General features: G+C 53.0%; 1 protein-coding gene and 1 long non-coding RNA gene across 2 annotated transcripts in view; one reads left to right on the top strand and one right to left on the bottom strand.

The window, feature by feature from the left end:
- Window positions 1-230: 230 nt before the first annotated feature.
- Window positions 231-10,526, bottom strand: LOC115897669. The gene is made up of 3 exons (XR_004057431.1): window positions 10,332-10,526; window positions 2,329-2,496; window positions 231-1,999 (listed from the first exon to the last, which is right to left on the bottom strand). It is a non-coding gene; the product is annotated as an uncharacterized LOC115897669 (long non-coding RNA).
- The window catches only part of LOXL1 (lysyl oxidase like 1), a 26,045-nt gene continuing 18,510 nt past the window's right edge, over window positions 8,969-16,503 (top strand). Inside the window, exon 1 of the mRNA XM_010383266.2 lies at window positions 8,969-10,440. Coding sequence (XP_010381568.2) covers window positions 9,327-10,440 — 1,114 coding nt within the window. The 5' untranslated portion in view covers window positions 8,969-9,326. The remainder of the gene's footprint in view (window positions 10,441-16,503) is intronic.

Raw genomic sequence — 16,503 nt, 5'->3', positions numbered from 1 at the left:
GCCTGAGCGACAGAGTGAGACCCTGTCTCAAAAAAATAATAATAAAAATAATAAAACAAAACAATGGGACTTGTATTCTCCGTCACTAACCCTTATTAAAAAGTTACAATCATTAAAATAGGGCAACAAATACCAATGTAAGAATGATGTGACAGGCCAACGGAACAGAATGGTAAACCCAGTCAAACACACAAAAATATTTAGTGTATGATAAAATGGCCTTTCAGATCATTGGAAAATGATTAATTTGTTTATAATTCATTTGGGGATAGTTGGAAGTTATGTTCTTACCTCTCACCACACATGAAGGTAAAATAAAGAGTTTAATATAAAAAAGTGAAATGAAATCAAAAAATCACAGAAGCACATTTAATTGAAAATGTATATGTTCCTGGTGAGGCAGCAGTTATGCAACAATAAAGTCCAAGACCATAAAGAAAAGATTAATAATCTGACAGCTTAAAAATGAAGCATCAAGAAAGTATTTTAAAAATCGATGGAAATGATAAATTAATTGCATAATATGTGACAAAGAGCGATATATGAAAAGGTGCTAAATACACATCTTATAAACCAATACTAAAAAGATGAACATTACAATAGAAAATAGTCAAAGAATATGAACAGAAAATTTATCATTCATTCACTCAACAAATATTTATCGAGCACCTCTTCTGTGCCAGACAAGTTTACACATGGGACACAGCAGTGAACAAGACAAAGGTCTCTGCCCCAAGGAGCTTACATTCTACTGGAGACAGGCAAACAATAAACAAGTACATTATGAAGTATTTTAGATAGTGGTAAGTACTATTGGTTAAAAAAAAAGAAGAAGAGTTAAGGCGATCAGGAGCGAGGCATGGGGAGCTCAGGGGCTGGGGAGGTCTCATGAGGAAGGAGACATCTGAGCAAAGCTTTGAACAGATTCAGGGAGTTGACCACACAGAGCAGGGGAAATTGCCATGGTGCGGTGGAGGGGCAGGAGAAGGCCAAGGTGGCTGGAACAGAAAGAGCAAGGGACCAAGTGGCGAGGATCCTGGAGACCTTGAACAGGACTTTGGCTTTTAACCTGAGAACCATTGCAGAGCTTTAAGCAGAAGAGTGAAATGTCTCAAAAGGATCATTCTGGCTACCGTCTTGAGAGCAGACTTTTGGGGTACAAAGGTAGGAGCAAATAGACCATTTAGGAGGTCAGCAAACACAAGGCAACATGTTCACTCTCACAGGTAACCAAAAAAAAAAATGCAACTAAAAAAATGTATTCACCTGTTTTTAACCTATCCAATTTTTAATGTTCTTTTAGAAAACTGTACCCAGTATGAGTAAGGGTGAGGGCACTTTAGGCAGGTAAATGGGAACCACCTTTCTGGATCTGGCTGGGTAGTCTATGCCAAAGCCTTAAAAACACTAAAACCCTTTCACCAGAAATGCAACTTCTAATAAATTAATCTAAAGGTCTAATAATTGCTGATACTTAGTGACTGCTTGTACGCACCAGGTTTTGAACTAAACACACTCCACATTACCTCATTTAAATTCATACCATTATTCCCATCTTACAGAAAGAAAAAAGGCATGGAGAGTCACACAGTTCACAAATGAGGGCTAGAACCAAACCTGGGCACTGTGACCTGCTACACAGCAGAGGCAGATATGAAGATTTCTTCAAGGGCGCTTATTACAGCATCATTTATAATAGCAAATAAAGTACCCAAAAAAATCAACAAAGGAGGTGATTCATTCAGTTATGATTTGTCCACATAAGTCAGTCATTAAAAATCCAGTTAAAGAAAACTCATTTCCAATCCAGCCAGGTGCTGATACAGGCAGAACTTTCCGGAGCTTCTCCTTGGAAGCTGCCAGTTGTTGTGATGTCCTATTTCTTGATCCAGGTGGTAATGCAGAGGTGTGCTCACATTGGGATCATTCATCAAGTGGTACACTTAGGATTTGTGAACTTTTCTGTCTGTGAGCAGAGATCGCGCCACTTCACTCCAGCCTGGGCGACACAGCAAAAAAACACGTTATTTTTAAAAATTTAAGTTGCCAGGTGTTTCTCCTCCTACGGGGACACAATAAGGCTGTGGAGCAGGCTTCTTGGGTCAGCGATGAGGCCATAGTTATGTAGACCCAAGGCTGGTAGCCACCACTTGCTCCATGTGGAATTAGCTCTCAAGATTCTGTGGTCTGAGAAAGCCTGGTCCTTCCCATACTGCAGGAAGGAAATGCTATGCAGGAAGTGGCTGGCCTTCTGGCAGATAGAAATGAAGGTACTCCCCCACCTCACACCCCACCTTCCCATTCCAACCAGTGGGTTAACATTTCCACCTCCAAGTGAAACTGGCAATCTGACTGCAGGCCCAGGATCCAGGTCCAGTCCTGAGGGAGACAAGGTTCTAACAGGGGAGGGGATCACCACTCCAGAACAGAGGGGGTATCTTGGAGAGTGGGGGACACAAGTCTTGACCTCCTCTTCATCTAGGCAGGCAGGAGCTCCTGTGATCAATATGAACATTGAAACAGCAGTTACCTTGACACAAGGAAATGTTCATCAACTGTTATCACACAAACAAAGCAGCTTGTAAAATGACATAGACACTATGATCTAATTGTTTTTTTAAATGGAGGGGGGTGTGGAGCCTAGAACAATGGTTTTTCTCTAGGTTACAGAATGAATTACTTTTTCTCTTTTACTCTGTATTCTAAATTTCCTATAATTGACCTATTTCTTTTGTAATCTGAGATTAAAAATTATATTACAAAAAACCTTAAGGGAGAGATTGCTGGTATCTCTTCTTTCATCACCCTGTGGCCCTTTCCTTTCCAGCGCTCAGCTGGGCAAAACTAGTCTCCACTGGCCCCGAGGGCCTGCTCCTTCTGTTACAGGAAAGGGGTCCCGATCCAGGCCCCAAGAGAGGCTTCTTAGATCTTAGATCTCACACAAGAAAGAATATGGGGCAAGTCCACAGAGTAAAGTGAAAGCAAGTTTATTAAGAAAGTGAAGGAGTAAATGAATGGCTACTCCATAAGCAGAACAGCCCTGATGACTGCTGATTACCAGGCATCTATGATTATCTTTTGATTATATATTAAAGAAGGGGTGGATTATTCATGAGTTTTCTGGGCAAGAAGTAGGGAGTTCCCAGAACTCAAGATTTCCCCTGTTCCCCTTCCTTTTAGCTCGTATAGGGTAACTTCCAGATGTTGCCATGGCATTTGTAAACTGTCATGCACTGGTGGGAGTGTCTTTTCACATGCCAATGTGTTGTAATTAGCGTACAATGGAGAGTGCGGTCAACCAGAGGTCATGATCACCACCATCTTGGTTTGGGCTTTTTGGGTTTTGTTTTGTTCTTTTTGAGACAGAGTTCCGCTCTTGTTGCTCAGGCTGAAATGCAATGACGCGATCTTGGCTCACTGCAACCTCCGCCTCCCAGGTTCAAGTGATTCTCTTGCCTCAGCCTCCCAAGTAGCTGGGATTACAGGTGCACACCACCACGCCTGGCTAATTTTTTGTATTTGCAGTAGAGACAGGGTTTCACCATGGCCAGGCTGGTCTTGAACTCCTGACCTCAGGTGATCTGCCCTTCTCGACCTCCCAGAGTGCTGGGATTACAGGCGTGAGCCACCATGCCCAGCCAGCTGGCTTTTTAAAAAAATTTTAATTGCATTCTGTTTTATCAGTGGAGTCCCTGTGACCTGTATCTTGGGACCTCCTGTTTCATCCTGTGACTACTAAGGCCTAGCCTCCTGGGAATGCAGCCCAGCAAGTCTCAGCCTCATTTTATCCAGTCCCCATTCAAGATGGAGTCCCTCTGGTTGGAATGCCTCTGTCACTTCCATCACCCACCTCCACTCTCAACCTACACCACCTCCCCTTCTCCAGGTCCACTACCAACCCCCACCAGGGGGAAATAAGTAAACTGCATGAGCTCTGAGAAAGCAGAAAAAAAGTCACCTCATGAAGGTGAATCAAGGACTGAGTCACTGACAGAGACGGATGGGTAAATGGGTGGACAGACAGACATGGAGACTGAAATAGAAATGCCTCCCAAAGGCCACAGAGAGTCAGTGCCATGTCTTCACCTCCACCCAGGACTATCACTTATGACATCCCTACCAGCCTGGGCACCCACTGGAAACTTGGCAGGTCTGGCTGCTCTCTGTGACAACTGCCGTCAGCACAGGGGCTGGTATTCCACAGATACCCAGGCAACATGCTGAGTGAGTGAGTGAGTGAGTGAGTGAGTGAGTGAGTGAGTGAGTGGATGAATGAAGGAATCGTTCATTGGGAGAAGCATCAGCAGATAGAGATGACGGGAGGGAGTGTAAGAGAGTTGAGGAGGAACAGAAACAGATGGAGACAGATGGACGCTGCAAGTCACATAGTTGGCCACAGACAGAAAATGAACGAATAAGATGGAGGGAGGTTACTGCAGAAAATTTAAAAGCTATAGAAAGCCGGTCATGGTGGTGTGCACCTGTAGTCCCAGAGGCTGAGGCAGGAGGATGGCTTGAGCCCAGGAGTTCCAGGTTGCTGTGAATCCACTACACCCCAGCCTGGGGAACACAGCAAGACTATGCTTTTCTTAAAAAAACAAAAACAAACAAAGAAAAAGCTAGAGAAACCCAGAGAGATCCCAGTGAAAGTTAAATATACAGACAAAAAGAAAAGGAGAGAGAGTACACAAACCCTCCCTTAACCTTGTCAGGATGTTAGTAGTCAGAATCAGTGGTTCCTGCCTTAGTTTCCCTCCTAGATTTGCAGGCCTCTGCTGGGTTGTGTCCCCAGGGCCTGGCGCCCTGCTTGGTTTTGCCAGTTCTCTCCCTTGGGCAGGGGACAGTTGCCCTCTTACCCCAGGGCATGGTAGCTCAGGACCCTCCCACCCAGAAGGCCCAGACGACTAGAATCCACCCCCCCTGCCACCCCAGCCCCGCAGGCAGGTCCCTGGGAGAAGATCCCTCTCCCCAGCTGGTCCTCATTCCTGCAATAACAATGGGCCCCTGCCTCCACTGGCTCTGGGCTCAGGGCCCCCAGGTTGGGTAGGGGTTGGGGCTGGAGGTGGAGGTAGAGACAGGAATATAGAGTCTGTAGAGACAGGCCACACAGAGCCTGCTTGCCCCAGACTCTGGGGAGGGGTGAAAGTCAGAGAGGGGAGAAGCTCTAAGGGGCTGAGGGGCTTCCCGCCTCCACAGAACCCAACCTGAATGCCCAGAGTACTGTATCAGCTTGGTTATTTCCCAATCTCCTGGGAGCCATGGGGGAGGGGGCCCAGAGAGCTGGGAGGAAAAAGGACTGGGAAGTAGCCAAAGCCACAGAATTCCCCTGGGTCCTAGAGAAGGGTGGGTTCCTTCCACCCCCAACCCCATTAGTCCCTCGAAGAGGCTCTGACCTCACCTCCCCCACTTCCAGAGTGGAGTTCCAGCCCTGAAGAAACACTTCCAAACCCATGGCTCTGGCCCCCTCCTCAGGCCCCTTCCTCAGCTGCCTCGGCCCTGGGGACTGGGTCCCCCGCCCCACCGTTGCACCAGATGTGGCTGCGGGGGAGGGGTAGGCACGGGGCCCAGCTGGCAGTGGTCACTTGGTGGTCCTCTCCCTGCAGAGTCAGCGCTTTCTGTGCCAGCTCGCCCAGCCTCCTCACTCAGCACTTCCTCCAGCCCACTTTTAAGAGGCAGCAGCTGCCTGGATTGGGTCTTGGATTCCCAGTGCTGCCCAAAACCCATCTACAGTGCAGCCTGGAAGATGGAGGGCTTGGGTGCTCTGGGGCCTGCCCTCATGGCTTCCCCACTACCACAGAAAATTCTGACCCTCAGTGGGCCTCCTAGTACTTTCCTCTGCAAAGCAAGTGAGGAATCCCACAGCTCCTGACCCCTCTCTGCTTCCCAGACCCACTGCTGGTCAGGCCTGCTGCTTCCTGGCTCCCCCGTGGACTTTCCAGAACCCGGCCTTCCATGACAGGGTCACAGGACCCTGGCTGCTCCGTGGGAGCCCCAGCAACACAGAGCTGAGCATGCGGTAGGGGCTTAATAAAGTCGTGCCTGATCAACAGGCTCTTTCATCCTTCTATCACCGCCCCTCTGAGGGTCCCTTGACACTGGTTCCTAGTGCCAAGAACCGGCAACAAGCCTCAAGCACATGCCTGGGTCTTAAAAATGTGGGTGTGAATCCCGGCCTGTAGGGACAGGCGGAGAGAGCTGCCCTTCCCCACAGACGGCTCTGGCTCAGCTCAGCCTTAGAGTCCACGCCCTCATTTGACCCCAGCTCTGCACCCTCCATAGCCTGCCCAGGTCTCTTTTAGGACCCCACCCTGCAGGTTTCAACCTAAGGATGCCAGGACACCTCCAGCCACTGAGGCAAGGCCTTGCCCAGCATGAGGAGAGGTGAAGGTAGGCAGGCTCCCCTGGGCTCAGAGAGCTGCTGGGCCTGTCAGCCACTGCAGGAGACCTAAACTCAAGCAGAATGAGGTCAGAGGGAGGGAGTAGAGAGGAAGGGAGAGGACAGTTCTGGTGGAGGAGCCACCTCTGGCCCCCCTGCACAAGGTTCACCCTGGGCAAAGAAAGATGCTGAAGACAGATAAAAACAGGAAAGACAGAGGAAGTGGGAATGGGGGTCAACCCCAAGAGATAAACCCCTCCCTTCTCTCACAAGTCAAGAGGAAAGAAAGAAAATAGTGGCCACATGTCTGGCTTTGTGCTGGGGACTTTTCATAATCCTCTCATTCCATCCTCCCAAATATGCCACAAGAAAGGTATGATTACCCCCAGGTCACAGACGGAACTCTGAAGCTCTGAGAGCTTAAAAAGCTTCCCTGGGGAGTGGCTGGGCCAGGCCAGGTCCCCAGCTTAAGTCATGGTGTGGATCCTGGGTCTCCATCTCAGCAGGGATGGCTGGCAGGAGCGCAGTCCTGGCCAGGGAAGTCTGTGCAGAGGCCCAAGCTATGTTCAGAGCAGAGTTTATTCAAATAGAGCCTAACAGGAAACTTGGCTCCTCTGACTCACTCTGATTCGACCTTATTAAGAAAAAAGAGAGAGGAGCAGGAGCCAGCATCGGGTAAGGTTTCACGCCAAGAGCTGGCTCTGAGGCCCGCTGAGTGGAATGGCCTGTGCCCTGATCCCCCCACACCCAAAGCCTTGAGGCAGTCCCTACTCTGCTGTCTGAGTCAAGGCGAGGGGTTCTGCCTTCATTTTAGGGCAACTGAGTTCCCTTCCTCACAGTCATCCTCTATCCTCCCTCCACTCCTCTTCCCTTCCCTCGCTGCCTAGGGGTACCCTGAGGCCTGTTTCCACTTCTCCCCCTCTGCTGCCGCAGCTGCCCATCTGGCTGGCGGGAGGGTCCTACAGGACCTCAGGGATTCCAAGCAGCTGAGGCCAACACTGCAGGGGGCAAGCAGGAGGGAGGGAAGGCTTAACCCTCCAGGTCCCGGCCCTCAGTGAGCCCCGCCTCAGCATCTTGCTTGGTGTCAGTCACACCAATGGCTCTTTGGAGGAATCTTGTCTGGAGTCTGAGATGGAAACCCCACGCTGGGGAGCTGAGGTGTGAGCGTTGACAGGTTGCTGGCTGGGAGATATTGGAAGCCTCTGACCTCTGGGCTGAATTCTGGGCATTTAAAGGGTAGAGACATGCCAGAGTCCAAGCCTCAGTCCTGAAGAACAGTGCAATGGGTGAACAAATGCTGCCTGGCAAGGATGGGGTTGGGAGGTCTACAGTTCTCGAAGAATGTCCACTCTAGTTACCTCCTCCCTAGGTGGGCTCCAGGCATTTCCAAAATAAGAAGGAATATACAGGGGCCAAATTAAGGGCAGGTCCTTCATACCTTGTTTATAAGTCCAAGACGGCAATTTCTGCCCTTCGGTTCCCAGGAATACGGTTGGAGAAGGCAGCCCGAGGGAGGCCGGTAGAGCAGTATTTGGAGTGTGATTTCTTGGATGCCAAAGTGTTCAAACTTCTGGGACCCCCTCCTATCCCTGCCATTCCCAGAAGGAACAGAGATCACCCAAAGCACTCTCAGGAGCCATCTGGCCTAATCTTCCATTGGTAAGATGTGGCAGCTGGATCAGATAGAGTCAGGGACTGAGCCACACAGCAACAGGACCAGGCCAGTTCTCCGGAACCACCCTTCTGTTGTTCTATGCTTACAGGCTTCTCTGTCTCACAGTGACCCCTGTCCCATTATCAAAGACAGCCCCTGGTTTCATTTTATCCATGTATACACTCAAGTTATTCCCAGGCTATGCAGAGTCAAGAGATGCAGGACAGAAACCATACGTGATGTTTGGGAAGTTGATCTCTCCCAGGATCTCACAAGTGCTATTCAGCCCAGGGATATACCCCACTCTTCAGACTGGGAAAGTAAGCCCCTGAGGTGTGCCACGAGGGAAAAAGCAGCAGCTCCAGTGCCTCTCTACACAGGTCCAAGAGCTGCGGTGCACCTGAGGCCTGGAATTAGAGAGTGGTCCCTGTTCAGCATCTCCCCGAGGAGGCCCACAAACAAAGACGGTGTGTGGTTTTTTTTTCTTCTTATTGAGGGTGTGGGATAATGGCGGAAGGAACATACAAAGAGGGTGTCTCTTAATTAGCACTGGCTTTAGGGAACAAGGAAAATGGAAAACTCGGGAGTACTGGAAGGAGGCTGGAGCAGACAGGAGTCAGAGTCCCATTCCAGCCCAAAAGAGAAGGCAGTGAGCAAGGTGGAGACCAGGGATGCTGTGTCCAAAGCAGAGAGGAATGAGTGGGGTGGTGCTGACATTCCAGCCCTGTTCTGCCTGCCAGAGCCCCACTTACCAGGCCCGAATCCCCAGAGGTCCTCTCCTACTCCCTGCTCGATTCCCTTCCTCAGAGGCAGGTCTGTGGCTTGGCTGGGAACTCCAGGGACGGAGGGAGCACTGCAGCTGTAGGACCGGCACATAGCTAAAAGCCGGCGGGCCATAGGGCCCCGCGGAGGAGGCCCCAGCAGGCGGACCAAGAGGCCGAAGCCTCCCGACGCTCCCAGCCTGTTGCTTATTCATTCAGAGTGGGAAAGCGCCAGCCGAGCGGCCAGCCAGTGCGGGGCTGGCCATGTAAGGCCCACAGGCGGTCCTGCCCGCCCGGTGCCCTGCGGAGAGCCTCGTGCAGCCCTGGGCACCGCCCCTGCCCTGCCCTGACCCCTTGGCCTCGAAATGCTGTCATCGGAGGAGCAGTCCCGCTCGGGACAAGGCCAGCATGGACAAAGCTAGAGCTGGGGCAAGCAAGGAGCCTTCCTGTCCTCGAGGCCGTGGGAAGAGAAGCACGCCCAAGGGGCCACTCCTGAGAGCCTCTCTGTCCACCAGGCCTCTGCAGAGGGGTCACCATGGCTCTGGCCCGAGGCAGCCGGCAGCTGGGGGCCCTGGTGTGGGGCGCCTGCCTGTGCGTGATGGTGCACGGGCAGCAGGCGCAGCCTGGGCACGGCTCGGACCCCCGGCGCTGGCGGCAGCTGATTCAGTGGGAGAACAACGGGCAGGTGTACAGCTTGCTCAACTCGGGTTCAGAGTACGTGCCGGCCGGGCCTCAGCACTCCGAGAGTAGCTCCCGGGTGCTGCTGGCCGGCGCGCCCCAGGCCCAGCAGCGGCGCAGCCACGGGGGCCCCCGGCGTCGGCAGGCGCCGTCCCTGCCCCTGCCGGGGCGCGTGGGCTCGGACACCGTGCGCGGCCAGGCGCGGCACCCATTTGGCTTCGGCCAGGTGCCCGACAACTGGCGCGAGGTGGCCGTCGGGGACAGCACGGGCATGGCCCGGGCCCGCACCTCCGTCTCCCAGCAACGGCACGGGGGCTCCGCCTCCTCGGTCTCGGCTTCGGCCTTCGCCAGCACCTACCGCCAGCCGCCCTCCTATCCGCAGCAGTTCCCCTACCCGCAGGCGCCCTTCGTCAGCCAGTACGAGAACTACGACCCCGCGTCGCGGACCTACGACCAGGGTTTCGTGTACTACCGGCCCGCGGGCGGCGGCATGGGCGCGGGGGCGGCGGCCGTGGCCTCGGCGGGAGTGATCTACCCCTACCAGCCCCGGGCGCGCTACGAGGAGTACGGTGGCGGCGAGGAGCTGCCCGAGTACCCGCCGCAGGGCTTCTACCCAGCCCCCGAGAGGCCCTATGTGCCGCCGCCGCCGCCGCCACCGCCCCCCGACGGCCTGGACCGCCGCTACTCGCACAGCCTGTACAGCGAGGGCACCACGGGCTTCGAGCAGGCCTACCCCGACCCCGGCCCCGGCCCCGAGGCGGCACAGGCCTACGGCGGAGACCCGCGCCTCGGCTGGTACCCGCCCTACGCCAACCCGCCGCCTGAGGCGTACGGGCCGCCGCGCGCGCTGGAGCCGCCCTACCTGCCCGTGCGCAGCTCCGACGCGCCCCCGTCGGGTGGGGAGCGGAACGGCGCGCAGCAGGGCCGCGTCAGCGTGGGCAGCGTGTACCGGCCCAACCAGAACGGCCGCGGTGAGTACCGCCCCCGACGCCCCTCCGGCCGCGCGTGCCCCTGGCCGCGGGAAACTGCTCCGGGCGCCGGGCCCCTCCCCAGAACTTCCCAGAGGCCTCCCCTGAACTGCTAAGCACGGAGCAGCGCCCCCTGCCGACTTCCCCCGACCCAGCCAACAGCCCCCCTGGCACCTCACCTCCCAGCTTAACCCGAACCCAGGCATCATCAGTGCCAGGGTTTGGCCTGGCAGGTGTGGGCTCTGATCCTGGCTTTGGTGGAGGGACTAGCCGAGCTTTGGGAGGAGGTGTGCCTTCTGCACCTGGCTTGGGTCATCTGAGGACAAAAGGAAGAAACACCTCATCCAGCTTCTCCCTCATTTCAGAGAGGGCATCTCCTTCTCCCCTTAGAGATGTCCTGTGCCAGCTTACAGGGTGAGGCAAGGAGCATCAGAAACCTGAGTCTTCAGGGCCAGAAAGGCCTTAAGGGATGCCCCTGGAGGTGTGGCAGGTTGCCCATCACTGGGCATGTGTGAGCTTGGCCTGAGTGTGCAGGAGGTTAGAGGGGAGCCTGTGCTCCAGGCGGCAGTCCAGACTTCCTCCAGGGAGTCTGCAAGGCTGGGGCAAGAGAGACCAGTCAGGCACTGGCCTGGGTGCAGAATTTCAGAGGCTACCAAAAAACACAGTAGTTGAGATGAGTAATATTGAGATGTATTTTTTAAAGTCAAAATTAATGCAAAAAAAAAAAAAAAACCCTGTGATAAACGATATATCCAAATTTTAAATAGAGTCAGTAATAGTGGTATGCCAAGCCATATTGGAGCCTGAGGCAAACTGAAAAATCAGCAACACGGATCTTGTCTTAATTTGAAATTTGGATATTTTGTTCATTACAGATCTTTTTGCATTAATTTTTATTTTAAAAACTATTGCGTTAAATATTACTTATCTCCATTACTGAGTTTTTTTGGCACCCCCTAAAATTTTGCACCCCGAGCAAAAAAAGAAAAAAAAAAAAAACCACCTCGCTGGCCTCATTCCCCTCACCCTAGTCCTGGTCCTGGGGGAGAGCTCCAGCTGTGGACAGGCCTCCCTCTGGCTTTTCAGGGGGTGAAGATATGTCCTCCTCTTGGGAAGGCCCAAGCCCTCTGCGCATGAGGGCACAGTGAAGACGCAGCTTCCACACATGCTGTTAGCAGTCAGGGCTACTGTGACAAGGGCTGATGGGTGGGTCTGGCTAGTGCGGATGGCCATCATCCATTCTCTACTGTCCTAGAATCCCCCTCCCTGCTACCCTCTCCATACAGACAGCCTTTGGGTCAAGGTTTTCTGGTCAGTGCCTGGTACTTATGCAGTCCAACCCTGCCTTGCCTCTTTCAAGCTGTCGTAGTTCCCTCTACCCGTAATCCTCTGCTCCCCATTGAGGTTGCTGTGCCTGGCCCACCAAGTAAGGGCTGAGCCCTACAGTGCCCCAGAGCATAGGTGCTAGCACCCCAGCCTCCTCCTCAGCCTCTGTCAGCAGAGGGATGATGCCTTGTCTCCAGCCAAGCTGACCTCAGGAAGGGCTGCTGCTCATGGGGTGCCTGTCTCCCTGGGTACTGCTGGAGGCCAAGACTAGGCGAGAGGAGTGTCTCCACTGGGAACACTCACTCCGTCATATCCAAGGGGACTCATTTGAGTTGTGTGCTGAATTCCACTTTAAGAACCTGCAGGAGCTCAGGAAAAGTCGGATGGCAGGTCCTTCTGTGGTGTGATGCAGGATGCATCCACCTGCTCTGGTCCTTATCAGGTACTTGCAGCATCCCTGCAGAAGGGCACGTTATAGCCATACTTCAGCTGCTCTAGGGCCCCTTGGAGGATAGGATGTTTTACCTAGAGGGTGCTAAGCTTTTGCAGTGGCTTTTTTTAGAACGCAAGACCTCAGCATGAGACTCAGCCTGATGGGCCCCACCTCTGGGCAGAGAAAACTGAGCCCTCAAATGCCACAATACTGGCAGAGGCAGGCCTGGGACTTGGCATCTGGGCACCAAGTCAGTGGGTTTTCTAGGGCCTCTCTTTGGGCTGTTAGTTCTTAAGGAAGCCAATTGGTTGAGAGGGGAATGGGACAGGGCAAGGCCATGTCTGAAGTGGGGGTGCTTGGTGCTTAGCAGACCTCTGGCCACTACCCCTGAGCCCCACAGTTCATTTTGAGTCAAAAACATTTCTCGGCCGGGCGCGGTGGCTCAAGCCTGTAATCCCAGCACTTTGGGAGGCCGAGGCGGGCGGATCACGAGGTCAGGAGATCGAGACCATCCTGGCTAACACGGTGAAACCCCGTCTCTACTAAAAAAAATACAAAAAACTAGCCGGGCGAGGTGGCGGGCGCCTGTAGTCCCAGCTACTCGGGAGGCTGAGGCAGGAGAATGGCGTAAACCTGGGAGGCGGAGTTTGCAGTGAGCTGAGATCTGGCCACTGCACTCCAGCCTGGGTGACAGAGCGAGACTCCTTCTCAAAATAAATAAATAAATAAATAAATAAATAAATAAATAAATAAATAAATAAAATAAAAAATAAAAAATAAAAACATTTCTCCCCTGAAGGCAGCATCCTAGGTGCCAAGCTGAGTGTGCTCACATGCATCAAGTCCAGGCCCTTCCCTGGGGGAGTCTAGCAGGAGGGGCATCTCAGTGCTGTAATTAGGCAAGCATTGGTAGGGCCAGGGGCTTTGGGATCCCAGACGAGGGCCCTCCCAGTCAGAGGCTACGGCTCAGGGAGACTTCCAGAGGAGGCAGTGTCTAAGCATGCTGCAAGGGATGGTCGTCAGCACCATCCAGATGTCCCTTCCCGTAATCATTGAGGGTGTGGGGTGGGAGTGTGTTTTTTGCTCGGGAGGGGCTTGCAGGCTAGTTTAGGGCTCACAAAGAGGCCAGAGAGGGAGCAATAGTCTCTCCCATCATTGGTTCCTCCCTCTCCACCCCGCTAGGCCAGACCGTGGAAAATCCCAGCCCAGGGAAGGCCAAGCCTTGTACTTGAGATCAGACCCCCAGGCCTGGTTGGGAGCCCAAGGCGGATTCTCTGAGACTGACTTCATTCCTCCTGGCCACACACCCAGGGGTCTGAGGCTGGGCGCTGGCAGCCTGAGCGTGTGTGTGGGCGTGGACATGTCCTCACAACACCAAGCACATGTGAGCACCACCCACCTCCCTCCATGGGTGGGTGGTTTCCAAGTGCCTGTCCTGAGTCCAGTTTCTTCCTCAGGTACCTGTGCCCTCTTTCTTCCCGCCCTGGGCACTGGTACTGCTTCCTGCAGTACCATTCTCACCAATTCTGAAACATGAAACTGAAAAGAAACTAGGGGAAACAGAGGCCCGGAGGGGGTCACATACTTTGCCTGGCTCTCATAGCAAATCCCTGAAGAGAGGCCTGGAGGGTGGCCAGCCACTTCCCAGGCCCAGCTGGGTCCCCTGCACTGTGTCGGCTCCCTTGATGTGACCTCTCCCTCTACCACCAACCAGGCCCTCCTCTCCTGGGATCCTTGCCTCAGCTCCTGCCTCCCTGGAGTTTCAGCTTGTCTGAGCTGGGGGTCTTAGTGCCACGTAAGAAGCCCTGCAGCCCCAGAAGACCAAAGCTCCCCTCCCAAGGCCTTACCCTCCCACCCCCGCCTGACTCACTGGCTCTGGCAATCCTGTGAAAGGAACATGGAACAGGCTGCCCTGGGCATCCTCCCAGGGCATCTCGGATGGCTGTGCTAGCCTTGCCTGGCATGTGTCCTCTATCCCTGACCTCACATGGCCAATCAGAGGCCAGGAGGGAACTGCAGCTGCCTCCTCCCTGGTCCCTTGCTCCCAGTCTCTCCTTCTCCAGTCTATCCTACATGTAGGCAGATAAACCCCTGCACTCTGACCAGGTTACTCCTCTGCTCAAGAAGATTCTGTAGCTCCTCAGGGCCTTTAGGACAAAATCTAGTGTCTCAGCCCAGCACTTCAGAGCTAGAGGCACCCCTTCCTGTCCTTTCTTCCTCCTTTTCTCAAGCCTCCATAGCCCCCGTCGGACCATGCTGCTTGTGGGCCTAGATGTTACACCTCCCTAGACACATGCAAGGGTGTTTCTAGGGTACCCCCTTCTCTGTCCAGCCTCCTGCACCCAAGAGGCCAGACCTGTCTGGACCCTCAGTCCCTGAGAGCAGCCCTGGCTGCCTGCTACCACCCCTCCTGCCTGAGCCCCTAGCTCACCTGGGCCTGCTCCACCCCACCTCCACAGGCTGCCTGCCCTCCTCTGCCCTCCAGATGACTCACCTTCCCCTGCAGAGTTTGGAGTAGATGCAGGGAAGGACCAAAGCAGGCTTTACCCAACAAGCTTCCAGAGTTAGAGCCCAGAGGCAGGGATAATAATGCCAACTTGGCCATTTGCGGAAGACTGCTTCCTGGGCTTAGTGACTTCAATGTGCAGTTTCATTCATCCTCACAACCTCCTAATGAGGTGCAGGTTATGGTACTCCTGGTGTAGATGAGAAAACTGAGGCCTAGGGAGGTGGCACAGAAGGGTACAGCCGAGCTTGAATTCAAACTGATGCATCACAATGAGACGACCCAGGAGGATGCCATGTTCAACCTGCGGGCGGGGCAGGGCGTGAGCATGGACCCCTCTGCCATCTTTGCCTCTGTGGTCCTCACCTCCCCCATCTGCATCCAGAGGAAGAATATGCTTGCATTTGCTGAGTGCATTACACATCATCTCCTTTAATTCCCAGGTCCTAGCCAGGTACTGTTTTTTGTCCCATCTTACAGATAAGGTGACAAGTTCACTTGCTTGCTTTTAGTAGTGGAACCAGTATTTGAGTCTGTGTGACTCCCTATCTTGAGTTCTTAACAACCATGCATTTTTAAAAAATTGTTGTGTATTACTGCTTATCTTGTATGCCTCATTTATTCACTCATTCATTTGGTCATTCATTCATTCAACAGATATTTGCCTGCTAGATTCTGGGCACTGGTTGTGACAGGGTGAGATGGGACAGTGAGTGTGAAAGACTTTGGAAGCAGAGTCTCTCCCCAGTGTGGTGTTAGGGTGTAGCCTGGTCATGGTCATTGCTGATTCCAGAACGTTTGTGTAACAAACACTCATATAGTGCATACTAAGTGCCGGACGCTGTTCTTGGAGCTTTGCAGTTAGAATCACTTAAGCCTTGGCCAGGCGCGGTGGCTCACGCCTGTAATCCCAGCACTTTGGGAGGCCGAGGTGGGCAGATCACGAGGTCAGGAGATCAAGACCATCCTGGCTAACACGGTGAAACCCCGTCTCTACTAAAAGTACAAAAATTAACTGGGCGTGGTGGCGGGCACCTGTAGTCCCAGAAGGCAGGAGAATGGCGTGAACCTGGGAGGCGGAGCTTGCAGTGAGCTGAGATTGTGCCACTGCATTCCAGCCTGGGTGACAGAGTGAGATTCCATCTCTTAAAAAAAAAAAAAAAAAAAAAAAAAAAAAAAGCATCACTTATCCTTGTAACAGCCGTGGGATTGTTATCCCCATTTTGCAGATGAGCAAACTGAGGCCCTGAGAGGTTAAGCAACTTGCCCTGGAGGCAGAATCACAGATCAGCATCCCTCCTTCCTTCCCTGAAGTTGTCTCAGATTGTTCCTTCAGAAAGAAAAAGAGTCATCAGGCTTAGAAAGCTGTGTTGGATCAGACAAGCTGTGGAAACGGAGGGTTCTAGGCCCTCCTCCTGCCTCCCTGTTTCTCCTTTGAGAGTCATTAGTGTCTGAACAAACAAGTAGAGTCCTAAGCAGCCTCATCCCAGGCAGACTTCCTGTCTCCTCTCTTATCAGCCACTTGCAAGGCACCTTCTCTCTCCCCTGGTCTCAAACTGGACCATCCCTGCAAGAAGAGACAGCTCCTGTTTTCAATACTAAGAGTAAGAATATCTGATATTTATTGAACAGACACTATGCTAAGCATTTTATTTTTCTCATTTAATTCCCACAACAGCCTTGTGAGATTAATAGTACTATCATCTCCATTTTATAGATGAGGAAACTGAGGCTTGGAGAAATTAAATAACTTACCCAAGGTCTCAGGGTTAATGAGTGGCCAAGCTTAGACCTAGGCTGA

Source organism: Rhinopithecus roxellana, chromosome 5 (genome assembly GCF_007565055.1).
Source record: "Rhinopithecus roxellana isolate Shanxi Qingling chromosome 5, ASM756505v1, whole genome shotgun sequence".
Taxonomy (NCBI): domain Eukaryota; kingdom Metazoa; phylum Chordata; class Mammalia; order Primates; family Cercopithecidae; genus Rhinopithecus; species Rhinopithecus roxellana.
Note: the sequence above shows the minus strand (reverse complement) of the source record. Positions and strands in the feature narration are given on the sequence as shown.